A 23,954-nucleotide genomic window follows, 5' to 3' on the forward strand; every position below is an offset into this window, starting at 1 on the left:
AATTAAGATTGTAAAAATCCTACTTAAAATTGATTATGTTAATTATAAGGAAATTAAGTGAACTAACCATATTGTCAATTAAAAATGTGATGTTAGCATACTTATTTTGCAAAAGCTTAATTAGTCATTTTGCATCAAGAAGTTGGAATAATGGATTTTAAATTGAAAATTATAACATTTAAAGTAAAATAAATATTATTTAATTAATATATTTTTTAAACCAATTAAAGCTGTTGTCCAAGATCTTAAACTATATCAAGTCAACCTTGAGTTACTTTATCTAAGTGTGATCATATATGGTAGCTATCTAACCCCCAAGGAACCAATGCCTGAGGGATCTAGGTCGACAGAGACATTATGAAAGCTATATAACCACTGAGGAACCAATGCTTGAGAGATCTATACAAGGATGAGGCCTTCTTCAAGCACTTCTTAAGATGAGTTAATTCAAAACCATACCTCAATCCCACTTAGAATACATATGAGAAATAATAGTCCATAAACCAAACTAGAGTCACACTGTCCTCTCTACAAATTTAAATGTGATATATATCCTGTTTAGTAAAGGAATTTGGATAATATTATTTGTAATTTTTTAAAATACGTGTAAATAAAAAATTGTGATAACATGTGTAATATTATTTAAAAATAAAAAACAATAGTTTAAACTTATTTACCCTACAGGCCTCAATATTGGAGTTTAGCATTAGTCCAATTGTGCTGTGTGCTGGAAAGATAGACCATACGTGATCATTTTAGAACACTTGTCAAATATAAGTGTAAAACAGGTGTCTTCCAAGAAGAAGAAGAGATACCACGGCCCAAACAAAACCTAGCAAAGTAGCCTAACGCCCACCCCCTTTCAACCACAGGCTAGTCTACATATATGACGCACAGTGCATGTCAAAGAGTCCTTTCCTTATAGTACTGTGAAAGTATTCAAAGCAGGCAGTCTTTCTTGACAGAGTCTCTCTCTCACTCACGTTTATAATTGAGACAATGATGGGGCTCTGACGCTACTCTCTTCCCATAGAGGAGAGAGGATTGGTACGAAGGTCTCAGAAACGGATTGACAGCTCTGGTTTGGCTTTTAAATATATTTGAAGATGCAAGGGCTATATATGACTATATTACAAGCTTTCACTATATCATATATTCTCTTTATTGTTTATCTCTAAAATTTCACTGTGTGGGTACTGCCGCCATAGACAATGCAACACCAGCAGTCTTGGTTGAAAGGGGAAAAAAAAATGGTGTCAGCTCATCTCAGTGGGGAAAAGTCCGGGGGAAGAGTTACCTGAGATGACGTGTTTGAGTTGAGGCATGAATTGAATTAGAAAATCCTCATCACACGCTTTCAAAAGCACGCGTTACGGTGTCACTCACGTCATCTTTTTTTATTTCCTTCATTGTCTTTCTGGTCACTCTATACTGACCAGTTTTGCAGTACGTACTGAGAGGCAGATTGCATCTCTCTCTCTCTCTCTCTCTCTCTCACACAGTCTCCTCACTCTTCTTGATAGATTCATTTCATACCAATTTGCATGATATCTGATGTCACTCACCACCCTAGTCTTCACTCTCCCCCATAACTGTGTGAGGTACGTACGCGAATTTACTTTTGTATCAATTACCTGCAAAGTATCTTCATAGTTACTCTACAATTTTATCACATAGAATTTCTAAATTGATGTGTTATCAGTTAGTATTAAAAAAAAAAAAAAAAAAAAGTCGAATGTTTATTTACGAGATAGTTGACTTCTATTAATCATATTTATTATTATATTAATTTTTTTTTCTTTTATATAATAAAATTTGTTTGATTTTATTATTTTCCTTTAATTTACCTATGTTTTTTTTTCTCTTTTTTCTTTTTTTTTGGGAAATGTCATAGTTTTGATTTTCGAGATCACTTCTTTGTGCGTTCATATATCTTGGAGTATTAGATATATGCATTGTCACTTTTGTATTGTGTGAATTTTGTATGATTGGAGGATCTGTGTAGAATGACGGTCGTAGAGTTGTGACATGATAATAGAAGTTCTCGAATTACTTTATTTGGTGAGCAGTTTGAACAATAGTTTCAACAAGATCCAGTGATACATGTGGTATTACTTATTACCATCACGTGGTGTGAGATCATTGAGTTTACACCGAAAATCTCATTTTTTATTTAGCCAAAAAAAGAGGATTCAAACATCTCTTATTTAACAATAAAATACTTTACCAATTGAGTTAAATAAAATCCATAATGTTAGTTAAATTTTTTTTGGGATAAAATGTTAGTGTTTTATTTTTTTTGATAAGGGGACAAAATGTTAGTTGAGAACATATATATCTAGTGAAATTTATTTTGTACCAGTCTATATACAAGCATAATAATGTAGTCCTTCTACTCCAAAAGAAAATAGTAATCTAGTACAGTATTAATTGATTTGTTGATTTTGCTGGTGGAGCTAGCCTGGAGCAAGGCACATGATTTGGCACGCGCTGGAGGAGGGTACAATGGGTTGTGTGGGAGTTTTACATTACTCAGAGTCCAATGCATACTGCAGGGGTTTATCTATGCAGAGCATAGGTTGGCATGACATGGCATGCAAGTGTAGTACTGCTCAAGGACTGATGGTTGCGCATGCATGCCATGCTCCATGCAAAATATATATATATATAGTTTTTACGAAGCACAGAGAGACAAAATTCAATTCAGCCAATGTTGATTTTTTTACTGTTTCAATTCTATATTTTGTTGTGTTTTTTTATGTTTTTGTTTTTTGGTAGTGATGAGATGATGATGATGCTATAAGAAAAAGGTCCCAAGAGAATTCTCTTGATTTGGGGCCCATTTGATCTCAGTGGTATGTTGCTTTTGCAGCAGCTTAGCTTAAGCTGACACAGGGAGAGAAACGTTAAGAGGAAGAGAAAGACCACACAATGCCCGCTATTCTTGACCTCTTCTCTGCCCACGTAGATGTATAGATATCCAGTTGAGTTTGGATTTTGGAAAGAACGAGCTCTGAATTTTTGTTGTTTCCCTTTCATATCGTTTTGCATGCCTTGCTAATACTTACATTGAATAGTGCAAAACAGGAAAAAAGCTCAAGCAGATCGACACATGGATTGGTGCTCTTATATATATCCCCATATGTGTCATTGTGTGGTGTGCTTTCTCTTGAAGCCTAAAAGGCTGGACCAGTAGGGAATATTGTAAGCCAGACACATGGTTTAAAATAAGTGAGAAATGATATATTTGAATCTAAATTCTTCTCCAGTGATATTAGAAAAAAATTACTGAATTACAAAATTCTTAGTTTTGTTAATATTTTATTTAAAACAAACAATAAATTTATCTTCATTTTGCCCATCAAGGGGAAATATGTGTGTGTTTTGCAGGGAATTTACTAATTTAGAGCGGGTAGCTTAAGTGCTCTTCTTTTCTTTAGGGAAATAGACAAAGCTTAAGATCTTCTATGATAATTGTCATGTAGAAAATGTTTCAAAAGTCCCAACAGGAAAAAGAAACAAAAAGAGGTCTTTTGGATTCGAGAAGAACTAATTATTGGGCTCTTTTAAAAAAATGATTAAATTACAAATATACATATATGTTTGTTCCCAAAAGTCCCAACATGAAAAAGAAATATAGAAACACGGAGAGAGATCTTTTGGATTTTGGGAAGAGGAACTTATAATTGGACTCCTTTCTAAAAAAAAAAAAAAAAAAAAAAAGACTTATTAAACGGGTGCTTTTAGGACATTTGTTAATAAATTATTAATTAATTTTTTCTTTACCTATAAAAACTTTCCTAAAATGGTTTACTAATAAATGTTCTTAGGGCATCCGTTAACATTTTTAATAAATGTTCTTAGGACATCCATTAACATTTTTCTAAAAAAAATGATTAAGTTAAAAATATTTACGGTCCATCAACTATCGTGTTAATTTAACCTCACAATTTCTAAAATCAACTCAATGTTACCATTGTATCTTCTTTTCATTTAAATTTTAATGAAAAAATTATTTATATTTTATAAATAATCATAGTATAGAAAAATGCTAAAAATCCATTTTTATTAAATGATCATCTCCATTTGAAATGGATCAATTTTATGGTTTATATTAGATATTAAATATCTATAGGTATATTAAGTGTCACGTTGTTTTAAATTTTAACTAACATAACCGACTAATCATGTGTATGCCGATAAAGCATCCACATTGGTGGAAGCAAATTTTTAGCTTTTTGACACTACAAAAAACCATTTTATCTATTTTAATTTACCATTTTATAACCCACTCCATGTCAATGGTCTTATATATTTTCACATCAAAGTTAAAAACTATTCATTTATTAATTATTTTCTCTCTCTCTTCGTCTCTATCTCTCTATCTTCTCCCTCCCTTCAACCCATTGCCACTCACTAGCGCCATCAACCACTACAAACTAATCCACCACCACTACCTCAGCCACTAGCCACCATCAACCACTACAAACTAATCCACCACCACAATCCCAGCAACTATCAACAAAACCCATTCATCAAAATAAAAGTAAAACCCATCAACTAGAAATATTCAAAATCAAAACCCATTAACAGCGAGGAAGAGATGATGATTTGTCAGTCATGATGACAACACCGGTCGTTTTGTCAGTCATGGCAACAAAATTAAAACCCAGCACTGACGAGAACGTCATTTTGTTAATCACAACGAGGAAGAAATGATGATGACAAGCAATGGGTGGCTTGTTGTGCGATCATGGGTCTTGGTGTTGGTGGTGGTCAGCAACGGCAATAAGGGGTGAAGAGAGATGGTGCTTGTGCTTGAGGCGAAGAAAGAGTGAGAGACAGGGCATAGGAAAATGTGAGAGAGAGAGAGAGGCGAAGAACAAAGACAGTGAGGGTCGATGCTGGGTAGGGGCTTGGGTTGACGGCGAGTGGAGGAAGAGAAGCTTGCAATGGGAAGAAATGAAGAGTGAGGAGAGGGGAGCAATGTGCAAAAGTGAGAAATGAGGAGAAAAAGAAAAGAAAATATTATAATATTTTTACCAGTGTGAATGCAACATAAAATATATATATACTTTTGAGTTACAGTGTATTTTTAGCTATGCACTATAATTGAGAAACCAAAATTTATGGCTTTAGCTCCACCAATGTAGCCCCAATTTTGTAGTTGGTTAGCAATATGACCTTTTAGCGCCACCATAATAATGTTCTTAGATCTAAAAAATAAAATTTTAAAAAAGAAAGGGAGAGGATAATGTTTTTGGAAAAATAGTGATCTTGAACTATTTGAATAAAATACAACATTTTAAGATAGTAGATATTATATAAAAGTTTTAAATTAATCCTTGGCAAGGCAAAAATAAAAATTCTAATCCATTTGCTTCAACTCTCTTTTTTAGCTTTTCTAGTTTATGTGAAATTTGCTATGACTTTACTTTCTTTTATACGTAAATTTTCCAAAGCTTTAATGGCGACACATAGTAAACAAACCCATGTCACAATTTTGATTATATTATTAGAAAAAAAAATCGAATATTATTTAATACGGTAACATGATAAGAAATTTCAAGCCTTCCTTACACAAGGAATCAGTTTTCATTACGTAAATTTATATTTTTTCTGTTTATCAAAAATTATATTTTTTCTTTATCTTTTAAAGGTTTCCTCTCAGTGGCTTAATGAGCTCCTAGACCGAAATTCAAAACCTCTTAACTTTCTTACTTTTGTTTGTGAAGCTCAAAAAAGAGTTTTTTTAGAACAAATTGGGCCGAATTGGAGTAGTTTTAAATAGAGAGATCTGAGGAAAAAGTAAAACAAAATAGGCCAGTATAAAAGCCCAACATAGAGTTTTGGCAATGGGCCTATGGGCTTTCCAATCTTGCTTTTGCAAAAGTAGCTAATAGCTACACTTTTTGACTGTTCCTAGCTTCCTACATATGGCAGTGTAATTATTATTATTGTACTTTCTTCTTTAGCTAAGCCAATACGGCAATATTTATTATTATTATTTAATTAATTCAGAAAAGCTTTTCGGGTAATTAATAATTCAATAAAGCTGTAAAGTGGAATTTCGTCATATTGATATTGGTCCAAAGATCTGTTTGCTTTAGTCAAAAAGACGAAACTACCACCAAATGGTAAGGCCATTCCTGAAACTGGGTTGACTTGCTTTGCCTTAATTTCTTTGCAAATTGCATAGAAATGCTGCAATTAATTTCCGAATAAGCTTAACTAATATACATATATTTATATATATATATTATGCCAAATAAAAAATATGAGATTCAAACTCTGTTTATATTAAAAATTAATTGATATGTAATTCCAATGATAAAGTGTAGTGATTATCTACAAATATTTACATTTAAAATCTAATTAACCTTTGTTTTATTTTAATGGAAAATATACAGCTCCTCAAAACACTACAAGAATTTAATGCCAACCATTGATCAAAAGTGAAAAAGATATTAGCAGTTTTGTATTATCCTCCCTAGACCACGTCATATGTCAATCCAAAGTTGGTCAATCCTGCTTTTAAATCCTATTGGCATCAAGACTCCAGAATTGTCCTACAAAAAAATATCTACTACTTTTTTTTTTTTTTTTTTATATGGATATCTACTACTTTTTGGTTAAGAGGATATTGATTGCCTTTAACCAAAAAAAAAAAAGATATTGATTGCCTTACAATTGTAGTTAAAAGTTTAAACAATATATTTAATAATAAATAAGTTGAAGTGGGTGTATATAGGATATGCTATAACTTTTATATTGTAAGATATGTAAATCCATGGAATATAATAAACATGTATTGGATGCTAAGAGCATTCACGCTAAAAGCATTCACATTAGTGGCTGTTTTATCACCTCAAACATCAAAAAGAGCACTTTATCAATAGTGTCATAACTCAATAAATTGGTATTGGTACCGGTACTGGTACCAGTTTATTGTAGCAACTTGTTATTAATTTTTTATTATTTCTTTGTTTCTCTCACAGTCTTACACACTTTCAATCTCTTTTCTCTCCTCTCTCATTTTTCCTCTGCTCTGTCTCTTAATCTTTCTCCTCCTTAAGCACAAGCGCTATCTCTTTTCATCCCTTGTTGCCGCTGCTGACCACCTGGGTTTGTGGTGGTGGATCGGTTTGTTACACACACTTTCAATCTCTTTTCTCTCCTCTCTCATTTTTCCTCTGCTCTGTCTCTTAATCTTTCTCCTCCTTAAGCACAAGCACTATCTCTTTTCATCCCTTGTTGCCATTGCCGACCACCTGGGTTTGTGGTGGTGGATCGGTTTGTAGTGGTTGATCATGGCTAGTGATTGGATTAGTGGTGGTGGATTGGTTTGTAATGGTTGTAGTGGTTGATGGCACTGTGAGTGGTTGTGATTTGAAGAAAGGGAGAAGATAGAGAGATAGAGATAAAGAGAGAAAAAAATAATAAATAAATGAATAGTATATAATTGAAATATGAACATAAGAGGTTCTTAAAAAAGAAAAAGAAAATAAGAGCATTGATTTGACATGAGTTGCAATATAACAAGTTAAAATAAATAATATGACTTTTTTAGTACTAAAAAGCGAAAAATTTCCTCCACCAATGCAAATGTTCTAAAAGAGGTAAAAGAGCTAAAAAGCTATCTTATACCTCGAAGCACCAAAAACCACCCAACATTGATGGTGTTATATCAAAATTTTTTTGCATACATGCTACTGTAGCTTGTTATTATCAATTATTTATTATATTTTATCTTCCTTCTCCTCCACATACTTTATTATATTTATTGTAGCGGTTGTTTGTTGTGCTGAATATATTATTTTATTATGTTATTTATATTATTTTAATGCGTTGTTGCTAAAATAAAATTAAAACCATTGATGTTGGGTATTTTGTAAAGTAGTAAAATAAATAAAATAGATTTTTGAGATGCTAAAAAATAAAATTTTTAGCTTCTTTGATTTGAATGCTATTCTGTAACTCAATCAGTACCTTATAGTATTTTCAATAAAAATGTTTAAGGTTTAAATTCTCACTCTTCCAACTATTAAAATAGCAAAATAATATAATGGATAATATCAGCCTAGCCAACCCATCCAATTTCAAACAATTGGGAAGAAAGAGGTATAAAATTTATATTTTAAGCATTGAGAAAGGAAAAGAAAAGAAAACCTACTAAAAGTGCACCCTACGATTTAAACTTTACATAAAAATCCTGTCAAACTTGTGATTTCATTCTCTAGGTGCGGACAATTACTCAATATAAAACACATTTTTCAAGATGTGATTCTACTTGTATCAAAAAAAAAAGAAAAAGAAAAAAAAAGATGTGATTCTACTTGAACTTGAAAAATGCAAGTTTACAGTCAATAGTATTATAATTTAGTGGCATTGACAAAACTCCTTTATAAGGAAAATCTAAGTGCAAATCCTCATTTTCAATTTGGTATAACAGTTAAATTATCATTAAAAAAAATATTTGGCCCACATTGTCTTAAGCAAATAATAAGCAGACATTTATTGTAGACCCATATAATCTGATCTTCAAGTATTCATTCACGGATATGCGTATGAAAGAATTTGTGGCAATATTTTGAAATCAAATTTCTTGAAATTCATGGGATGGTTGCAATTCTTGAATAAAAAAATTTTCTCTTGTTTTTTTAAGCCTCCTATATATATATATATATATATTTTTTTTTTTTTTTTCACTTTAAGTGAATCCCTAAAAGCATGAAGTTTGGATAAGAGTAATTCCTTGTACATCAAGACGAGTAAGAGTTAGATCTTATCAAAACCTCGTCAGTTGCCTATATCCTAAAAAGTTATAAAATGACAGAAACCCTATAACTTTTTTCATTATCCTTTTTCTAATATAATAATCTTCATTATCTGTTTGACATTATAGTAAATGTGTGTGTGAACTTTTAAAACTCTTTTAGATTTCTTTGTTTATGATATTTTTTCACACTCTCAGCTTTACTTTAAAATTGAGACAGGATATGCTCTAAACATAGTTTTTATTTTATTTGATCAATAATAGACATTATTCTACCTTCCTTAACTCAAAGAGTAATGGTATAGTTACAAACTATTTTACAACGTTTTTATAAACTTTTGTTATGGCCCACGTTTTACTGATTCTCATCTGGATCCACCAATCACATCACATTTTTATTTACTAATGATCACTCACTACATTAACAGTTTGTAAAAAATTTTATATTTTTAGCATTTTCCTAATTCAAATACACGTGAGATGCATTGAAAGATTCATTACAATTTACCAGTCGTGTATTATTATCTATTTACCTATATTTTGACGTGTAATTATTGGTTAAATTTTTATATTTTTAAAGAAGTTTTTTAATGTATTAATTGGTCTAACTATTCAGATAAATTAAAAAACATTGAGGTGATTTTTTATTTTATTTTATATTTTATCATACTTTATTAAACTAAAAGGAATTAAGGAAGTCACGCTACACTTTCTATTTTTTGAACCAGTCACGGTACACTTTGATGCATTCAAATGTAAACTTCTTTTGACATGTAATTTTATGATATTTCCAAATATGCCGTATTGACTCCCAATCAAATCCGTTGTAACCTTCAATTTTTCTTTGTTTTATTAATTGTATCATAAGTCGTCATAAAGTACGACCCTTTAAATCAGGTCAAGAAGGTCATTTCAACCTTGATAATCAAGGTAGTCTACGCAACCCACCATAATTTTTGTGGGATAATGATTAGTGTTAACTTGTACATAGGTCAAAGTTCAAAACAACGTTCTTTTAAAAATACCTGACGGTGAAGCCAATAGATTTGAAAGTCGTGTCATAAATAAGAAGTCTCGTATTCTACTTATTTACTATATATTATATCAATTTAAGGGTTTCTAATGTGTAACATGTTTTAGGGGTAAGTAATAGATAGTATAATTTGGTCAAAAACTGTTTTTTTAGAATAAATTTTTATATAGGCATGAACTATGATAAATTTTCAAGTTATGACTTTTGCACTATAGTAATTACTCCTTCTTATCATATTAAAACACCCTAGAATATTTTGGTCAAAAACTTCTAATTTTTAAGAATGTTTTTTTAAGTATGATTAAATTTCACCTTATGACTTTTGTTCTATGAGTCTATGACTATTACTATTTCTTGTCATGTCAAAATATTAATTGCTTTCGAATCTAGATATCTAGTTTGGAGACAAAACAAAATCTTAAACAATTGAGCTAACTTTGACTCCATAAACTCAAGGCAAGGAGCATAAACAAAAAACAAAAAAACATAGGGTTCATTCAACAAGCAAGGAAAAACACAAGCACCACAAGAAAAAAGAAAAAGAAAAAAAAAAACTCCAGTAGGAACTCAATGCAGAACTTAGCAAATTTGCAAAACCACCCCTACTGACTCACCCAGTAAAAGAGTAATTTTGTAGAGACTTCCAAGGTCATTTTAGTCATTCAAGTAAAAAACTGTCCTTAAGCTGAGTGTCAGAGACTGAAAAATTTGACAGAATTTGAGGGTCATTTTGGTAAATTTGATCAACAAAACCATTATGATATCTACAGACTATGCAGAAAGCAACTCCTATCCACCAAGGGCTGATATCAGGAAAAAAAAAAAAAAAAAAAGCTATCAGAAAACAAAAAAAAATTTCAGAGTCTCAAAAAACAAAAATGGAAAAGAATAAAAATTTAAAGTGAAAAGGGAAAAAGCAAAAAAAAAAAAAAAAAAAAAAAACGTTTTTTGGGTTACTGGTATCTCTATCTATATTTCACTTTCTTTATTTATTTATTCAATTAAATATAAACTTAATGCTATATATATTATATTGTGCTTAACTGTATTTTTTTGTTCTGTACATCTTTTGGTTCCGTTTATTCACATAGATTCTCTCTGTGTGTCTCTCTGTGTTTGTATTTGTGGGTTTTAATGTTTTTTCAGTGACAGAAAAATTTGGTAGTCATGGTCTTCTGGGTTTGGTAATCTCAAAGAGTCTTACATTTGTATCCCTAGCTCGTGTGTGAGCTACTGGATTTAACCACCATGTCTCAGACTAACTGGGAAGCTGATAAAATGTGAGTTCTTTTTCACTCTTCCCCTGCATTTTTGTTCTTGCTGTTTCAATATTCTATCTGGGTTTCTCTTTTCTTATCATTCTATGCCTTTCCTGTGCTGTTTTCTGTTTGATTTGGGTTCTGGGTTTCTAATATTTTCTGGGTTTTTTTTTTTCCTTTCTTTTTTTGTATAAAATATTTTGATTCAAGTTGTGTTCTTTAGTTTTGTGCTATTTTGTGTGTGTGTGTGTGTGTAAATTTGCATGTGTTGTATTTGTATCTTTTGTGTACTTTAGGGTTTGTGTTTTTCTGCTATTTAATGGAGTAAAATTTGTGCAATAGGTGATTTTGCTTTATTTTTTTATTTTTTTATTTTTTATTTTTTTATGTTTGTAGCTGTAACATTTTGGTTCCTGGACTGAAATTGTGTAGTGATACCACTGTTTCTTTGTAGGCTTTCTATAATCTCTATTTTGTATGTAATCTTGGGTTATTGTTATTTTGAGCTATTGTTCTTTGTAAAAGTTCTAATTTTTCTTCCCCTAATATTCATGATTGAGACAATATGTTCTTGCTACTTCTAAATAACAGGTTAGATGTGTATATCCATGATTATTTAGTAAAGAGGGATTTAAAGGCTTCTGCGCAGGCTTTTCAAGCTGAAGGGAAAGTATCATCTGATCCTGTTGGTGAGTAGATTTGAACAAGATGAGTATATTTGAACAAGATGTTGGGATACAAAGACAAGTTTCAGTTCTGAGAGATTTTTTTTTCTTCATCTCTTTTTAACCATTTTAATTTGTTTACATTTTTGGAACATGGGTTACAGCTATTGACGCCCCTGGAGGTTTTCTCTTTGAGTGGTGGTCAGTATTTTGGGATATATTTATTGCTAGAACTAATGAGAAGCACTCAGAGGTTGCTGCATCTTACATTGAGGTTGGTTAAGAATATTTTATTTTCTTGGACATTCTCCTTTAGTATTTGTTTTGTTTTGACAATGATTGTACAAGAGAGGAGGAAATGTGCTAACTACCTGGTAAAACGAGAATAAATGAACTTGCAGTTCAAAGACATAGAACTTTTCTATCATGCATACTTCAAATTGTTTCATCTAAAGACACTTATGCTTTCAAGAAAGTATGGATTTTGAGTTTCCCATGCAGAATCAACTTGAGCTCTTATGTGGCATTAATTATGGGAAATTATTGATTCTCTTTCCATCTCTAGTTTAGTTGGTGCAAAACAAAGTTATTTATTCAGATTTGTTTGAAAAACGTTAGTTATGTTCTCACTCTTAGATGTTTATACTTTGGAATCCTGGATATCAGCTAGCTTTGTGATTTGCTAATTCTAAAATTGCTTGTTTTATTTCTGTGACTGTGTAACACATTTATAGTTATCATGGTCTTTCTGGTATTTATCTTTTCCTTTGTCTCTCAACCTGGAAATTGAAACTAACCTGCTTCTGTTGCTCTGTCTGCTTCTGTTGCTAACTGTATCTTGCATTTGTCCTTGACTGTGACAAGAATATAGAATCAGAAATGATGGTTTCTCTTTCTCCATGCTTACCCTTTAGTTTTTCTTTTCCTTTCCGCAACAAGAGTTCATCTCCCCCGAAGAAAAACTTGTGTTAGGTGTTTTTCTTGCTCAACTGGTTTATATTTTTGCATTGCTCATTGACAGTTGAGTGAATGACAGAATGGTTCTTAAAGAAACTAAATCATGTTATCTCCTTTATGTGTCCTTATATTAGATGTGTCCTACCAAGATGTTTGTAGCTAAACTAATTGGCACCTCCTAGTGTTTTCAATGGATACATCCAGGGTTCAAATCCCCTGCCCCCAACTATCGAATTATCAAAAATAGATGTGCCTTGATTGTTCCTCTTCCTTGATTTCTCTTTTTCCTTGGTAGGTATGAGGTGAATCTTTGGCTTATTTAAGGGGTGGGGTTGTGAGTTTGAAGATCAGTTGCACATCCTCAGTGATAGTCATTTCCCATAGGTAGCCATTTAAGAACTTTGATTTGCTGACGTAGAATTAGTATGCCAATCTTTGTGGAAATCACTTATTCTTTCTGTAAAACTGTCAAATGGCATAAAGTTTCTAGCTGGAAACGTGTTAAAGGGTAGCATATTTTGACATTATAATTGTTACAAATTTTTTTAATGCTACAAATACAATTATAAAAAATAGATGTACAGCATGCCATTCATATAGAAAAATATATGAATTCTCCCCCAGTACTTTCGGGGGGAAGCTGCACCAGACAAACACATTCTTGTATTATTCTCATCATCAATTTTTACTACTGTACTGTATCATGTTTTTCATGCTAATTTACATCTTTGTAGAAGCCCTTCTAGGTTGGCAGTGCTGCAAAACAGGCAACCCATCTTAGACTAGTTGAGGGTTTTTGTAGTTAGGTGGAACGGAACTTTGGGTTTGGAAAGATGTGTGGATTCCTTTCAGTAGAGGCACCAAATAACCTGAAGATTTCTGTCTCCTGAATCACAATAAAGATATTTATTAATAAAATTCCTCTGATGTCAATGAGGTATTTGATTTGTCTGTTGTGCTTATGAGATTGATGGTGGACTGCAAACTGTAACCTGTTTAGGTACAATGGTGTTTGTTGAAGTTCTTATTAAAAAAAGAAAAAGAAAAGAAGAAAAACAAAACGAAAGCAAAAAAAGTGTTATCAGTCGAAGCTTATGGAATTATGAAATTGCAGACGCAGTTGATTAAAGCAAGGGAGCAGCAACAGCATCAACAACAACAGCAACAGCAGCAGCAGCAACCTCAACAACCACAGCATCAACAACAGCAACAGCAACAGCAACAGCAGCAGCATATGCAGATGCAGCAGATGCTGTTGCAGAGGCATGCCCAACAGCAGCAGCAGCAGCAGCAGCAACAACAACAGCAACAGCAACAGCAGCAGCCGCAGCAGCAGCAACAGCAGCTGCCAACACCACAGCAGCAGCGAAGAGATGGGGCCCACCTTATTAATGGCAGCACAAATGGGCTTGTTGGAAATGACCCTCTCATGCGGCAGAATGCTGGAACTGCAAATGCAATGGCAACAAAGATGTATGAGGAAAGATTAAAACTGCCCCAAAGGGATTCTTTGGATGATGCGGCTATGAAAGTAGGTCATAGATGGATTATTTGGTTTCCTCAATAGCCTGATGATTATTGGTTTTTAAGTTTTTAACCATCTAAGGAATCTTTACAGCAAAGGTTTGGTGACAATGTGGGCCAGCTTTTGGATCCAAATAATGCCTCAATATTGAAGTCAGCTGCAGCAACTGGCCAGCCTTCAGGGTACATTTCTCATAAAATGAAATGAAATAAATCGTGCATGACATATGCATTGAGCTTGTATTTGGAGGAATGTGTAAGAATGTTTATAATTTACAAAAATAATGCTTCAAATGGCTAGTAGAATAATGGGCAAATATTCCTCTTTCTTAGGGCAATGAATCATTGTGAATATGAGTTTGAACCTTTTCCTATCAACGCGATACTCAAAATTCAAATAATAAAGATGTATCATCTGATGCTTCATCCATTTATGAGCATTAATGTAGAGGGTTTTTTGATCCCCTTAATTTCAGGCAAGTGTTGCATGGTGCAGCTGGTGGCATGTCTCCACAAGTTCAAGCTCGAAATCAACAACTACCAGGGTCCACACCGGTATGGTATTTTCATGCAAGTAATCTTATTGTTTGACTTTCCTTATTTTTTGTGGTGTTCTGACTTAGTGTGGAATCAGGACATAAAGAGTGAGATTAATCCAGTTTTAAATACCAGAGCTGCTCCTGAAGGATCATTGATAGGAATTCCTGGTATTCTTTGCTTTACTGTTTTCTCCTTTGTTTCTTTTGAATTATGATTAGCGCACTTGTGAAAATTTAACTTTGAGTCTAGTGTTTATGATTTAACTTAAATCCTTTGTGTTTGTTCCTTTTTTTTCACAAACCAGTAAACAAAGAGAATTTGGAAATTAGGACCTGCAAAATTTCTTGAGATTTTTTAAAGTGGTATAGCATAAAGATGCTTGTATCTAACATGAAAGGCTGTGTTGTTTCAGGGTCAAATCAAGGTAGTAACAATTTGACTCTAAAAGGGTGGCCACTCACAGTAAGTTTGTTTATTTGTGTGTAATTTTTCCCCCACTCCCACTTTTGGAAGTTATTTATCACTGTTTTGAGTGCATGAATACTACTAATGTCTTTCTTTTTGGTCTGGAATATCTGTTATTTTGGATGTGTTCTTGAAAATTGGCATTTTCTATTCTTATTTCTTAGTTATTATGATGATAATTGTTAACTGTTTAACCTTTCTGCTTGTTTTTAGGGGCTGGATCAGCTTCGCTCTGGGCTTCTTCAGCAACAAAAGCCTTTTATACAGGCACCTCAGCCCTTTCCTCAACTTCAGATGTTGACACCACAGCACCAGCAACAGCTTTTGCTTGCACAGCAAAACTTAACATCACCATCTGCCAGTGATGAGAGTAGGAGACTGAGAATGCTTTTGAGTAGTCGGAGCATGAATCTTGGGAAGGATCCCCTTACAAATTCCATTGGTGATGTGGTTCCAAATGTTGGATCTCCGCTTCAAGCTGCTAGCCCACTATTGGGTCGTGGAGATACAGAAATGCTGCTTAAGGTTCTCTTTTTCACTATCAATTTGGGATACATCAGCAAATATAGTTGTTCCTACATTTGTTGTGGTTGTGTTTTTTCCCTTACCTGCCTCAAGATGTTCCTATATCAGAATTATCATAAATATCATGGTCTTTCTGCGTCTAAGTTTTTGGTTTTTTTTTTTTTTTTTTTTTAACCTCTTCCTGTAGTTAAAAATGGCTCAGTTACACCAGCAACAGCAGCAACAGAACAGTAACCCACAGCAACAGCAACAGCTTCAACAACATGCTCTTTCAAATCAGCAATCACAGAGTTCAAATCACAATCTTCACCAGCAAGATAAAATGGGTGGTGCCGCCAGCGTCACTATGGATGGCAGCATGTCAAATTCCTTTCGAAATGATCAGGTCAGTCCTTTTTATGTCATCTCTAGCAAAATATGTGACATGTTTTGCTCTTGGTATTATCTCCTCCCTATATGGCACTCTTGCTAGTATTATTTTTTCAACTATTTTGGAAATCAACATCTTTATTGATTTGAGTTCTCTTTCATTCATGTGTACAACATGACTCTTGTTTGTGAAATCCTAGTCATAGCCAATTATGTGCCATAATCTGGTAGCACCATATTGGGAGCCATATGCACTTGTGTGGGGGCTATCTGTACTAGTAGGATCACATTCAAAATTTCATGACTGGGGTTTCAGCAATGTTAACATGAAAGAATCCAAGTTCTGTCTTTTCCTAAATCTTTATAACTGCTAATATTTTTCAAAAACAATAATTTTTTCTGACATGCCGTACACCCAATTTAGAACCCTTTCTCTTGCTCTCTTACACCCCCCCCCCCCCCCCCCCCCCCACAAAAAAAAAAAAAAAAAAAAACTGAAAATCACCTTTATTTACTGAATAGTTATATTCATAATTATATGTATCAGTACACAATTAAAATTTAATTAATTGCTTGCCCGTTTCTATGTAAGATACATAAAAACATTTTGGTATGCAAAGATTTAGTTGGAAATAGCAGTTCCATATAATTATTGGTGGCCAACTAATAATTCTTATTGTCACTTTAATATCATGGTCTGGGAAAGTAGTAACCATGTTATCATTAAGCTTGGTGCCCTACTCTCTCTCTCTCTCTCTCACATGGGTGCATGTGACATGTTCAAGCTGTCAAAATTTACCCATTACTCTAATTTTTCAAAATGGGCTTATAGTTTTGTTATGCATATCCTATGAAAAGTTTGGGCAGGTTCCTAACATGGTTTTCCTGAATGCATTTTAAGGTTTCTAAAAACCAGACTGGGAGAAAAAGAAAGCAGCCGGTATCATCTTCTGGTCCTGCAAATAGCTCTGGAACTGCAAACACGGCCGGACCCTCTCCAAGTTCAGCACCCTCAACACCCTCAACGCATACCCCTGGAGATGTAATATCAATGCCTAATTTGCCTCATAGTGGTAGTTCTTCAAAGCCATTGATGATGTTTGATGGTCCTGGCACCCTTACATCACCATCAAATCAATTGGTGAGTGTATTCTTTATGTTCTTGTATTGAGGAACTCAAAACTTCTTGCATTGTATTCTCATTGGCATTCCATTTTGGCAGTGGGATGATAAAGATATTGAATTGCAGGCTGATATTGATCGTTTTGTAGAGGATGAGGATAATGTTGAGTCTTTTTTATCCCCTGATGATACAGACCCTAGAGATAGTGTTGTTCGCTGTATGGACATGAGCAAAGGTGCAGTAGATATATTTCTTTTACTGATTATGAGTTTTATGAATAGCATTGAGAATTTGAGATAGTGGAAGACATATTGGTACTCCATTTCTGCAAATGACAAAATTCAATGGGGGCAAGAATGTGAGATTATCATAAAACATGTTTCATCTGATTTGTCAACCACTAGGTGGTTGGAGGTCACTGGTATTTAATTATCATTTGAATTTGGGCTGCCTGTCATGATTTACTTACTTTGACTTTAGGGTTCACATTTAACGAAGTAAGTAATGTTCGAGCAAGCACAAGCAAAGTCGTCTGTTGCCACTTTTCATCAGACGGGAAATTGCTTGCCAGCGGTGGCCATGATAAGAAGGTGAGTGCAAGAGGTTTGATAAACTTTGTGTGATATATTGAGCAACGGTTGTCTAAAAGCACCAAAAATATGCTGTGGCTGCTCTGTTTTGAAGACTAATTTCTTGAACGTTAAATTCAAAATTATGTGCCTAATTTTTCTTTCAAAATATAAGAAATGAATTTATATTTTTATCCACGTAATTTAATTATCAAGTTTTGGGTATCTAAAACTTTTTGCATGGTGATTATGTGACAGGCTGTATTGTGGAACACGGACTCTTTAAAGCAGAAAACCACACTTGAAGAACATTCTTCTTTGATTACTGATGTCCGTTTCAGTCCAAGCATGTCACGTCTTGCAACATCTTCATTTGACAAAACTGTCAGGGTTTGGGATGCTGACAATGTTAGTTGAACGTTCTTCCTGGTTCATAATAGTTTTTTTTTTTTTTTTTTTTTTAATAAAATTTTTTAGAACTTAATACTCTATTCTTGCATTTGAGTGGTCTTGATACATTTAAGTCATAATAGTTGTGTATCCTCAGGTCATTTGTGTGGTCAAAGAAAATAAAATTGGATTGCATGAATTTTTTGCAGTTCTTATTTTTCCCCAAAAAAAAAAAAAAAATGTTGTGGTTATTGTCTCCTTGGCTATGTATATATATATCATTTGCAAACTAGTTAGAGAGCAGATTAATGTGGGTTAGGTTGAAGGGTTTCAAATTCATATTAATGCTATTAGCAGCATGGAGGATGATTTAGAAAACTGTGCCTGTATGACTTATGAACCTGGAATATGGAACCATCAAAACTGACTATGCTGTGCCATCCAAGGCACACTAGAAAAAAGGACATGGACATTTGTACTTTGTCAGCTCACTTATTATTTTTTGTTCCACAATGTATATAAAGGTATTACTGCTCACACAATGCATGATAAATATCTTGGTGAATTTTGGGTCCAAGCTTCATATTTAAACATGAGTGCTTATAGTAGTTATATGCCTTCTTGTCTTTAAGACAAGCAACAATCATTGTTGAATATTTCAAATGCTGTTTCAAAAAAGATGACAAATTTTCTTGTTCGGATTTCTAGAAGTAATTTAAGTAAACTGGCAATTAATTTAGTGGCAATGGCTAGTGAATATGCCCATGTTTGGTGAAGAGGTGGTTCAGAATAAATTGCATATATTAATATTTGGATTCATTCTGTACTTCATTCGATATAACATTATATAGTTCTCTTGTGCTTTACAAAATATCCATATTATCTGATTTTTATGATCAAAATGAAGTACATGATTAATAAATTGCTTATCATCATATGAAGTACATTTTATTTGGTGAAGTACATGAGATATCAAGATAGATATTATGGATGGTGGTTCAAGAAAGAGAGTGAAACATGTTTCGGATAATTTATTCTGGCCACTGATTGTGAGGGTCCTTTGTGTATATTTGGTTTCTGAGTATACAATTTGGTAAAGATATAAAACCTGGTTTAAACTTGCATAAATCCTGGTCTCATGTTGCATACAATGTCAATCTTTTACCATAGACCAGTATGAAAAATTTTCTGTCCTCATCTGCATTAGTTGAGTAAAGTGTTGATCTGTGTTCTGGGAAATTATTAATGGCTGCGTGATTTTATAGTTTCTGTGTGGTGGACTAATTGTGTGCATCCTATTTTAGTTTGTTTGTTGGGGTGTTGTGATAGTTGAACCTATACTTTTATTAACAATGCATTTTTTTTTCCTATTATTAGTATGATACCTCCATGAGCTAGATATTTTTCAACTTTATTTACATCCTATATGCAGCCTGGTTATTCACTTCGTACCTTTACGGGGCATTCTTCCACTGTGATGTCACTTGACTTCCACCCAAATAAAGATGACCTCATTTGCTCTTGTGATGGAGATGGTGAGATACGATACTGGAGTATTAACAACGGCAGCTGTCAAAGAGTGTTTAAGGTATGATCTAACTTATTACTTATAAGAAAAGTGTTTAAGGAAGGATCTCTTATACTATTTGTTCAGTAAGCATTAATTTAAATAGCATCTCATTTGCCATGAAAATAGGGTATAAGGTGAGGATTTGGATTAAAGATCTATTGATTTTGTAATTAACCAAAAAGAAAAAAAAGGAAATTTTCTTTATTTGATGCGGGGCTTTTTTTGTCTGGGTTGTTTTGCTTATTAATTGTTTCAATGTGGTTTTTTCTATGAATTTCAAAGTACTTTTCACTTGTGATAGGGTGGTACGGCCCAAATGAGATTCCAACCCCGTTTTGGAAGGTACCTTGCTGCTGCTGCAGAGAATGTTGTATCTATACTGGATGTGGAGACCCAAGCTTGTCGGCATACATTACAGGTCAATTTGACATTTTCTGCTATATTACTTTTGAATTAGACCAAGGATGTGATGCAGTTGTTTAGTGAATTGTTCTCTTAGATTCTGTAAGCAGAAGGGAAGTAAATGCTGCAGAAGAGACACATGGTCCTGCTTGAATCCTGAAACACCATACCCTGTTTCTCAACTGATAGGAGTTATCTCCCAAAATGTGTGCTCATAGTTTCTCATGCTAATCAAATCCTCAGTGAGACAAAATGTTAAGCAAATCCCCAGTGAGACACAAAATATTGCATCCGTATATCATATTAATCTGCTTTGATAATTTAGATTAATTTTTTAAAATAGTAAATCAGATGGAAATGGTAAAAAATTTTACAAACTAAAAAGGAGAGAAAGAAACTAGTATTAGTTTGCCTTGAATTTGAATAGATGAAAAGAAAGAAGATGCATGTGATGTTAGTGAGGAGATTTTAGTTTCCTAATTAACCATACAGACATCAACAAAGCACTGTTAGTGACAATTGATGGAATGTCTTTTACATTGGTGATAGAAGTCCTTTAATATCTAATTTACATTTAAAGAGAATTAGCAATGTAGATCAATGATTTCCAGTTAATTTGGTAACAGTTCTGTGAGTAGTTATGGGTTCTTTATGAGTGGTAATAATATCTTGAAACATCAGGGATTATTTATTTATTCATTTATTTTTTATAAGTAATTGCAATTCATTAAATACCAAAAAAAGCATATACAGGAAGAAATTGCATTTGGGATTGTGCAGGTCATGTATGCAGCTTTCTGGATATCTTATGCAACCCTATGGTTTGCATATGTAGTTCAATTTCAGACTCCCAAAATCCTTGTAATGAGATACAAGTTTCAGGGTCCTTTGCAAAAATATTTTTTAGTAGTGAACTGCATTAGGTCTTTAGAGCATTCCTGGATGCAAAATACATTCCCAAATACACAAAAACATACAAAACTGCTCCTTTATCCAGGAATGCATCCCTGTAGCAAATCTTACGACCTGCTACAGTAAGATCTATACTTAAATCTTAAATTAGCAAGCTCTATTTCCTTTTTTCTAATTTTTTAATCATATGTTGGATATTGTGTTTTTGTTTTTGTTGAGTAGAGCGCGGGCCTTATTATAAAAGTACATTTTTAAATTTTTTAAAAAATATGATGTATTGTCAAATCGAGTTTGGGATGTAGGGTGTATTGTTAAAGTGGGAATGTAAAATAGATAAAGTAGCTTTTGGGGATGCAAAATGCTTTTTTTTTTTTTTTGATGGGAATGCTCTTAGGTCAGGATGCCTCTATAAAAGGCAAAATACTGTAATTGATGCACATTTATCATTGAATACTTGGGACATAAAGTTATTAGCCGGTGCAAAATGAGGGGTACATACACACAGACACCGGAATTGAGTCTAATTGAACTATATTCTGAAGTTAACTAACAACTGAAACGATGAAGTTCTGATGGTGATTGCCTTTGCATCATTGTTTTTGTGAAAGCCGCTCTAAAGTTTAAATTTTTGGTCCCCACTCCAGTATTCTTGATGGTTGACTTTCTTGGATTCAAAGGCAAGCTGGTCTTATTTCATTTAAGAACAAGGATGCTTTTTTATTATTTTTGGGTGATAATTAAGAATAAATTTGTTGAAAATGAACTGCGTCATGCAAAAAAAGGCATAAAGTAGCCAAAAGAATAACAAAAAATTATTCTACTCCTGCTTTGGCAAAACCTCGTTTCTGTGTGCAACATGCATCTGTTGTTCTTGGTGAATCAAAACAGAAAGTGTCAGCATTAAAGAAACTTCTTTGTTCTCTTATAAATTCTAGAACTATTTTCTGAAACTTTGTTCTCTTAAGTGTCTTTTCATTCTACTCCTGTGTTCTACCTCGTAAAATTTGGCATGGCTAACCTTCTTCCTCTGATTGTGGGTTTGTAATTACAGGGACATACTAACTCAATCCATTCTGTGTGCTGGGACCCTTCTGGTGAGTTCTTAGCATCCGTCAGTGAGGACTCTGTCAGAGTTTGGACACTTGGATCAGGGAGTGAAGGAGAGTGCGTACATGAGCTGAGCTGTAATGGCAATAAATTCCATTCATGTGTTTTCCATCCTACATATTCTTCATTGCTGGTCATTGGCTGTTATCAGGCAAGCATCTGCATTTTTCTTTAAATTCTTCTGTCTACTGTTTTAAATTTTTAATAGCTCCTTAACTTGGCAATATATATCATTATGATGCCTTTTTTTCTTTCTTCCATTGATATTCAAATATAGCCACATTGTCAAATTACCTGTGTAAGTTAAGCTTGGGTTGGCTTGTCATTGTATGGGTATATTCTCAGTAACCTGAAAATTGGAAATATCTTGAAGCTGAGTTTGAAGAAAAGTGCAAGGAGCTTCTAATTTGTAAATTCTGCTTCGGATATGGGGTATGAGTATTAGGAACTTGAAGGCGAACTGTCTGATTGATTTTGTGTGTGTGTGTGTTTTTTCTATTGCATTTGACGGTAAGATTTGGTTGAACTTTTTGATCTTTGGTTTATAGTTGTTATAATGTGGTTGGAAATGGGGTTCCGACCCTGGTTTGTTTCCTATTTTACCTGATTCATTGCTTGGCTCAGTGAGTGTGATTATTACATTGCACGTATAAAAAAAAAAAAAAGAGTGTGATGATTACATTGCTAATAGGGTTTCATTTTTTCACTTGCTGTGTGCAGTCTCTGGAGCTTTGGAACATGTCAGAGAACAAGACAATGACTCTGTCGGCTCACGATGGACTAATTGCTGCATTGGCTGTGTCAACTGTTACAGGTTTGGTTGCTTCGGCTAGTCATGACAAGTATGTCAAATTGTGGAAGTGATACAATTGTCTCAAAGTAACTAGCAATACAGGGTTAGTGTTTTTTTTATTCACTGTTGATCCAATGCTTGAAGTATCTGTTTTGGGTGCTTGATCTGCTCACATCTGTATCTTTCCTTTTGGATGTCCACATTATCCCAGAAACTAACCTTGTAAAATTGTTGTTGTATGTCTGCTATGTACCATTAAGTGTATTAACTTGGAGATATTGTTATGCTTCACAGACTGGTTGTAACATTTTGTACTCTTCTAAGAACTTATATATTTCAGTTGTGTTAGCTTGTGTTTTGGTTTGTAACATTTAACGTCTAGATCAATGATACAATTTATTTTTTATTCGCCTCTCCCTGTAATGGACGTTTAGATTTCACTTTTCTGTGTTTTCCTTTACTGATGTCAAAGCAGTTCAAGCAAGTATTAGCAAAGGTTATATGATTAAATTATTTTAATTCCCCAGGATACTAATAGTAAAGTTGTTGCTTTGTAAGTTCATGATATAAGCTGTACAATGGCGTATGGATTCTTTGATGCAAGAAATTATACTTGAAGGACCTTCTTCATTAGTTACTTATGTTTGTTAAGTCAGCTAAATAATCTTATTGGAACAAGCTTTTGATATTTTCAATAAGTATTGGGTACACTGTACTGGAATAACAAATATGCCTTTGAACATTTTTTATATAACTCAATTGTGGTTTGGATGGTATCATCTCCTAATTAAATCTTGATTAGTGTACGCTTTTTACCCTTAAAATTTTGAGTTGTTTTTATTTTGGCCATACGTTTCAAAATTTATATTTTGGCATTTTATGTTTGATTCCATTTTCATATTAGTTCTACTGTCTATTTCCATTAGTAATTTGATCATCCATAATATGTTTTTCTACCTACAATTAAATTCTTGC

At 33.3% G+C, this 23,954-nt stretch overlaps 1 protein-coding gene and 1 long non-coding RNA gene across 4 annotated transcripts; both read left to right on the plus strand.

Annotated features, from left to right (window-relative positions):
• The first annotated feature begins 959 nt into the window (after positions 1–959).
• LOC126709236 (uncharacterized) lies at positions 960–3,258 on the plus strand. Its single transcript, XR_007649348.1, has 2 exons — positions 960–1,601; positions 2,461–3,258. It is a non-coding gene; the product is annotated as an uncharacterized LOC126709236 (long non-coding RNA).
• Positions 3,259–10,675: 7,417 nt separating this feature from the next.
• On the plus strand, positions 10,676–23,327 carry LOC126709820 (transcriptional corepressor LEUNIG). Of its 3 annotated transcripts, none has more exons than XM_050410165.1 (18): positions 10,676–11,089; positions 11,660–11,757; positions 11,898–12,007; positions 13,805–14,221; positions 14,309–14,397; positions 14,691–14,769; positions 14,849–14,921; positions 15,167–15,216; positions 15,433–15,744; positions 15,932–16,129; positions 17,030–17,254; positions 17,336–17,471; positions 17,717–17,826; positions 18,064–18,213; positions 19,628–19,783; positions 20,067–20,183; positions 22,131–22,337; positions 22,907–23,327. In XM_050410165.1, the coding sequence occupies exons 1-18, from the start codon at positions 11,058–11,060 to the stop codon at positions 23,048–23,050; spliced, it is 2,703 nt and encodes a 900-aa protein (XP_050266122.1). In that variant the 5' UTR covers positions 10,676–11,057; the 3' UTR covers positions 23,051–23,327. The 3 variants fall into 3 exon arrangements, with proteins under 3 accessions (XP_050266122.1, XP_050266121.1, XP_050266123.1); XM_050410164.1 differs by having other exon boundaries at positions 10,681–11,089; positions 17,015–17,254; XM_050410166.1 differs by having other exon boundaries at positions 10,681–11,089; positions 17,015–17,254; positions 17,363–17,471.
• The last annotated feature ends 627 nt before the right edge of the window (positions 23,328–23,954 follow it).

The sequence above is a fragment of the Quercus robur genome, chromosome 12, assembly GCF_932294415.1.
Source record: "Quercus robur chromosome 12, dhQueRobu3.1, whole genome shotgun sequence".
NCBI lineage: Eukaryota > Viridiplantae > Streptophyta > Magnoliopsida > Fagales > Fagaceae > Quercus > Quercus robur.